At 37.4% G+C, this 6486-nt stretch overlaps 1 protein-coding gene across 1 annotated transcript; it reads right to left on the bottom strand.

Annotated features, from left to right (window-relative positions):
• Nucleotides 1–537: 537 nt before the first annotated feature.
• On the bottom strand, nt 538–5143 carry LOC136264988 (myosin-13-like). The gene is made up of 2 exons (XM_066059752.1): nt 2451–5143; nt 538–616 (listed from the first exon to the last, which is right to left on the bottom strand). Exons 1-2 carry the CDS (start codon nt 4860–4862, stop codon nt 572–574), a joined length of 2457 nt encoding a protein of 818 aa, XP_065915824.1. The 5' UTR covers nt 4863–5143; the 3' UTR covers nt 538–571.
• Between the last annotated feature and the right edge of the window lie 1343 nt (nt 5144–6486).

The following is a 6486-nucleotide window of genomic DNA, read 5'->3' as shown; positions in this document are numbered from 1 at the left end:
TAGCAGCTTTATGTTTAATTACCTTTCATTATCAGTTTCAGTACTTTTTGGTAGCACCTTCTTGTTTAGTTATTGTTTGTTTACAGAAATTGTAAATAAGAATGTGGTATATAGCTATAATGAAAGAATGATACAGCAAGCTAGTGTTCTACTGTTCCATGGCACCATTGCTCATTTCCAATCCACTACTTTAGTCCTTCGTGACTATCCTTGAAATGTTAATAATCCATACAAGTAGTTATAATTTGTTCAGCAGCGAGAAGTGTTTGCAATAAATTGTCTTCGCATAGAGTAGTACCATGCAGAGTATACAGTAATAGCACAAGCATCAGCCTGCGATAAGTACACTCACTCCGCAAAGGTATATATATTAATAACTGTTCTTAACTTGTTGATACTTCACACTAATAATTATTATTGTTTAGCATTAAACAAAAATTATTTATTTATCCCTTTAGTACAATGCAAAATTAATGTCTGAGTCTTTAATATAATACACATGTACAGAGCACGTAGGATAGAAATATACTAATTGTTGTGCATTACAATTGTGGTCCTAATTGTTCAATGGTTACTGCATTGGGCTGCTCACCTGGAGGTCCATGGTACAGATCCACTGTGGGGAACATTCAAAAAAATTTTTTTTTTTAACTTCAATTTTATGTATTTAAATAGCACATAAAATACTACTCCATCAGTGCCTAGCTGATGGACCAGAGTGGTTGAAGGAGACCGCTTGGGAAACCCTGCGGGTGGTGCTGGCATCAGGGGTTCGATCCCCGGACTAGGAGCAGCCAGTTTCCTCCCTTATCCTAACAGCTTTCTTCTGGTAGGTTAGCTAGGCCAAGTCACTAGCAAAGCCGATGACCAAGTCCGCGTGTGGGCCATGTGGTGCTCCACTGGCTGTCCCCTGTATCTATGACTAAGTCCGTGTGTAGTTGGGGGGCAATCAGGATTGGGCCAACTTCCCAATGTGAAATGGCACCCATTAGTGACATTTACTTTTTACTTTACATTTACTTGACTTTTTGGTAGCACCTTTTGTTTAATTATTTTTTACACTGTTTGGTAGCACCTTTTTGTTTAATTACCTATTATTAACAGTTTCAGGACCTTTTGGTAGCACCTTTTGTTTAATTATTATTATTTTTAACACTCTCTCGACTTTTTGGTAGCACCTTTTGTTTATTATTTTTTACACTCTCTGGAGTTGATGGTAGCACCTTTTTGTTTAATTACCTTTTATTAACAGTTTCAGGACCTTTTGGTAGCACCTTTTTGTTTAATTACCTTTTTTACCAGTTTCAGGACCATTTTGTAGCACCTTTTTGTTTAATTATTATTTTTAACACTCTGGACTTTTTGGTAGCACCTTTGGTTTAATTACCTTTTATTAACAGTTTCAGGGCCTTTTTGTAGCACCTTTTTGTTTATTATTTTTTACACTCTCTGGACTTTTTGGTAGCATCTTTTGCTTAATTACCTTTTATTAACAGTTTCAGGACCTTTTGGTAGCACGTTTTTGTTTAATTATTATTTTTACACTCTGGACTTTTTGCTAGAACCTTTTCTTTAATTAATGTTATTTTATACACTCTCTGGACATTTTGGTAGCACCTTTTTGTTTAATTACCTTTTATTAACAGTTTCAGGGCCTTTTGGTAGCACCTTTTTGTTTAATTACCGTTTTTTAACAGTTTCAGGAACTTTTTGTAGCACCTTTTTGTTTAATTATTATTGTAGCAACTTTTATTTAATTATTATTATTTTTTACACTCTGGAGTTTATGGTAGCACCTTTTTGTTTAACTACCCTTTATTAACAGTAACAGCACCTTTTGGTAGCACCTTTTTGTTTAATAACCATTTTTTAACAGTTTCAGGACCTTTCTGTAGCACCTTTTTGTTTAATTATTATTTTTTACACTCTCTGGACTTTTTGGTAGCACCTTTTGTTTAATTACCTTTTATTAACAGTTTCAGGACCTTTTGGTAGCACGATTTTGTTTAAATATTTTTTACACTCTCTGGACTTTTTGCTAGCATCTTTTGTTTAATTATTATTAGTTTTTACACTCTGGACTTTTTGGTAGCACCTTTATGTTTAATTACCTATTATTAACAGTTTCAGGACCTTTTGTTAGCACCTTTTGTTTAATTATTATTTTTTACACTCCCTTGACTTTTTGCTAGCACCTTTTGTTTATTATTATTTTTTACACTCTCTGGAGTTTATGGTAGCACCTTTTTGTTTAATTACCTTTTATTAACAGTTTCAGGACCTTTTGGTAGCACCTTTTGTTTAATTACCTTTTTTTTAACAGTTTCAGGACCTTTTTGTAGCACCTTTTTGTTTAATTATTATTTTTTACACTCTGGAGTTTATGGTAGCACCTTTTTGTTTGGTACAATCACAGGTAGCACCTTTGGTAGCACCTTTTGTTTAATTACCTTTTTGTTTGGTACAATCTCATCTGGTACAATCACAGCAGAGTCTAATTCCAGTCCAGTCTCAGTACTGAAACTCTTACTAGTCTCTAGTAACACAGGTTGGTCACTCAGTACATTCTCTACCTGTACCCTAGCCAAAGCTGTCTGCTGCGGAAGACATCGAGTAACTTGGACAAGTTTGACTCTTACCATTGGAACAACTACTGACGATTGACGGTCTGTGCTCTGTGCCTTATGACCTCCTCTCCACACTTCCACATTGGGATGATATTGAACAATGCCGAGTTGCCGGCATACAACTTCGGAGAGTAACAACTGGTCTTTGGCATCCATCTTAATGTATACTGGAGTAGTCATGTCCTTGCCCTGAAATGAAATTTTCAGATCCATCTTACCATCAAGAGTAAAAACTTTGCCATCATAGTTACGTGGAACTGTGTCAGGCTTGTGAAAGTTCCTCTTCTTAAGTCTGGCCTTTGTAGCCACTAACTTGAATAATCTGCCACCGATTATAGTAATGTCTGCTCCAGTGTCAACTACACCATACATGGGTACACCTTGTATTGTTACCTTGACACACCGTGGACCTGTACCAACATGTATTGCATTTACACTGTCTGAGTCACTAGAAGAGTCTGATTCAAGTAAGTCAGTAACTTCTACCTGGGAAGTAGTAGTAGTTGGTTCATGTGCACCAACCTGCCACAAATGTGAATTCTTGTTAGAATCAGAATTCTTCCGGCCAGACTGTCCACTACTCTCTGACTTCGGTGCCTTGCAGTTCTTGGCAAGGTGACCGACTTTACCACAATTATAACACTTAGGAGAGTAGTCATGAGTTTGCTGTACTCCTTTACTCTTCTGTGTACCTGCTTGCTGAGTCTGCTTCTTGTCATAGATTTGCCTATGTGAAGCTCTCTCATTCTGAATACCTTTCTTCTGTTGTGAACTAAGGTAAGTATTGTCCCCTCTCTGGTATTGATACCTTCTGCTTAGTTCAGCTAGCCGTTTCTCTTCATTCTTGGCTGCAAGACATAGACTCTTGTAGTCTAGGGCTCCGGATACTGCTGGGCTCTCCATTAACTTAAGTAGCAAGCCTTCCTGCATTTGACCATGTAGCAGTGCTTCCCTACTTTCTGTTGCCATCATTCCCTTGCCATGTGCAATACGAAAAGTACGTTCCAGCCGTCTTATAAACTCACTGACAGTTTCTGTTGTGCCTTGACGCAAGTGCCGAAACTCTTGGGCTGCCATGGTACGATTTCCATGTTCTAGTCTGCTCTGTAGGACCTTTGCTGCCTCTTTCCAGCCTACTTTGTCACTGTCCTCTAGCAAATTCCACTCTTGAAGAGCTTGACCCTTGAGATGCCCTGCCAACTGAATTAAAGTTTCTTCTGAAGTCCATCCATTCCAATTCGACGCTCGCTGTAAGGAGGGTAGCCATTCATCTAAAGTTACCTCGGGGTTTTCCCCAGTGAAGTACTCGATGGGCGGTGCCTTGCCACGTCGCCCTCTATTGACATCATGTAATTGGGTATTCGATTGCGCAGTGGAAGTTCTACTGGGGCAGTGGTCGTGGCCACTCACTCTCTCATCAGTAGGTCCCCTTTCCTCGTGCCTCTTATCTCCACAGGTAAGTTCTTCTACCACGGAACGCAGTCGAGCGATTTCCAACTCCTTCTCTACCACTTCTGATTCATGGGCGAGTAACTGTTCGCACTTCTGTATCCACAGACGCTTCGACTTACTTGACTCCGCCTTAAGCGCGTCTTCTAAATTCCTCACTTGAGAATTAGGCGCTTGTAATTCAGAAAGTTTTAATTGTATTCTTTCGTTAGTTTCTTTAACTTGGTCCAGTTGTTCAACTAACTTGTCTATAAGCGTGGACTGTTGGCAAAGTTTCTCTTCGAGTTGTTCATTGGTTCGACGCGCTTCGCGCAGTGCACTGCGTAACTCGAGCGCGTCGTCTCCATTATTAACTGGAGACAGAGTGTGGTGTGTGGAACATGAAAATACATTATTATCAATGAATGATTCATGGCAAGAAGAAATAACGCTTACTGGTGAAAGTGGGCGGGAACCTGACTTTCCGGATTCTCGGATAACTCCGGACTCGTCAACTAAAAATATTCTGCTGCCATTCTTGCCTTCGTCGTCCAGCTGAACAATGACTTGCACGTTCCTGGGCTCGTGTCCCAACTCTAACAGTCTTCCTTCAATTAGTTGGCGGGTTTCTGTCACCGAAGCTCCACTCGGTAAGTCCAGTAGTGTAGCTAATTCAAATATTTGGTCAGCAACTATCCTCTTAGAGTTCAAGGGATAAGTTTTCCCTGTCGGAAACATGGTTCCAACGTCCTCCACTATTTCCGCAGCTCCTGAGTGCGGTTCGGAGTAGTTGCCTCCCTCGGCCATAGCCAAATTAGCTCGCAAATTAGACTTTCTTTGAGTTACCACGTTAAAATTAGCTCAGGGCTCGGTAGGACCTCCAATGTTGCAGCGTGGGCTGCTATTAACGGCACTTGTCAACAGAGCAATAACGGCACAACCAACTTTATTTCGTGTCTAAGTGGTAACCAACGAATATACACGCATGCGTACAATAAAGTGATATGATTGGCTACAGTTCATGTCAGTTATAAATATCCTGAGTTAGTATATGTCAGTGTTACATAGGTATAATATTATTGAGCCTTATTACAGTAGCAACTTTTATTTAATTATTATTATTTTTTACACTCTGGAGTTTATGGTAGCACCTTTTTGTTTAACTACCCTTTATTAACAGTAACAGCACCTTTTGGTAGCACCTTTTTGTTTAATAACCATTTTTTAACAGTTTCAGGACCTTTCTGTAGCACCTTTTTGTTTAATTATTATTTTTTACACTCTCTGGACTTTTTGGTAGCACCTTTTGTTTAATTACCTTTTATTAACAGTTTCAGGACCTTTTGGTAGCACGATTTTGTTTAAATATTTTTTACACTCTGGACTTTTTGCTAGCATCTTTTGTTTAATTATTATTATTTTTTACACTCTGGACTTTTTGGTAGCACCTTTATGTTTAATTACCTATTATTAACAGTTTCAGGACCTTTTGGTAGCACCTTTTGTTTAATTATTATTTTTTACACTCCCTTGACTTTTTGCTAGCACCTTTTGTTTAATTATTATTATTTTTTACACTCTGGACTTTTTGGTAGCACCTTTATGTTTAATTACCTATTATTAACAGTTTCAGGACCTTTTGGTAGCACCTTTTGTTTAATTATTATAATTTTTTACACTCTCTCGACTTTTTGGTAGCACCTTTTTGTTTAATTATTATTATTTTTACGCTCTCTGGAGTTTATGGTAGCACCTTTTTGTTTAATTACCTTTTATTAACAGTTTCAGGACCTTTTGGTAGCACCTTTTTGTTTAATAACCTTTTTTAACAGTTTCAGGACCTTTTTGTAGCACCTTTTTGTTTAATTATTATTTTTTACACTTTCTGGACTTTTTGGTAGCACCTTTTGTTTAATTACCTTTATTAACAGTTTCAGGAACTTTTTGTAGTACCTTTTTGTTTAATTATTATTGTAGCACCTTTTATTTAATTATTAATATTTTTTTACACTCTGGAGTTTATTGTAGCACCTTTTTGTTTAATTACCCTTTATTAACAGTAACAGGACCTTTTGGTAGCATCTTTTGTTTAATAACCATTTTTTAACAGTTTCAGGACCTTTTTGTAGCACCTTTTTGTTTAATTATTATTTTTTACACTGTCTGGACTTTTTGGTAGCACCTTTTGTTTAATTACCTTTTATTAACAGTTTCAGGACCTTTTGGTAGCACGTTTTTGTTTAATTATTATTATTACACTCTCTGGACTTTTTGCTAGCACCTTTTCTTTAATTATTATTATTTTATACACTCTCTGGACTTTTTGGTAGCACCTTTTTGTTTAATTACCTTTTATTAACAGTTTCAGGGCCTTTTGGTAGCACCTTTTTGTTTAATTACCTTCTGTTAACAGTTTCAGGACCTTTTTGTA

The sequence above is a fragment of the Dysidea avara genome, chromosome 8 (genome assembly GCF_963678975.1).
Source record: "Dysidea avara chromosome 8, odDysAvar1.4, whole genome shotgun sequence".
NCBI classification, from domain to species: domain Eukaryota; kingdom Metazoa; phylum Porifera; class Demospongiae; order Dictyoceratida; family Dysideidae; genus Dysidea; species Dysidea avara.
This window is presented reverse-complemented; position numbering and strand designations above follow the sequence as displayed.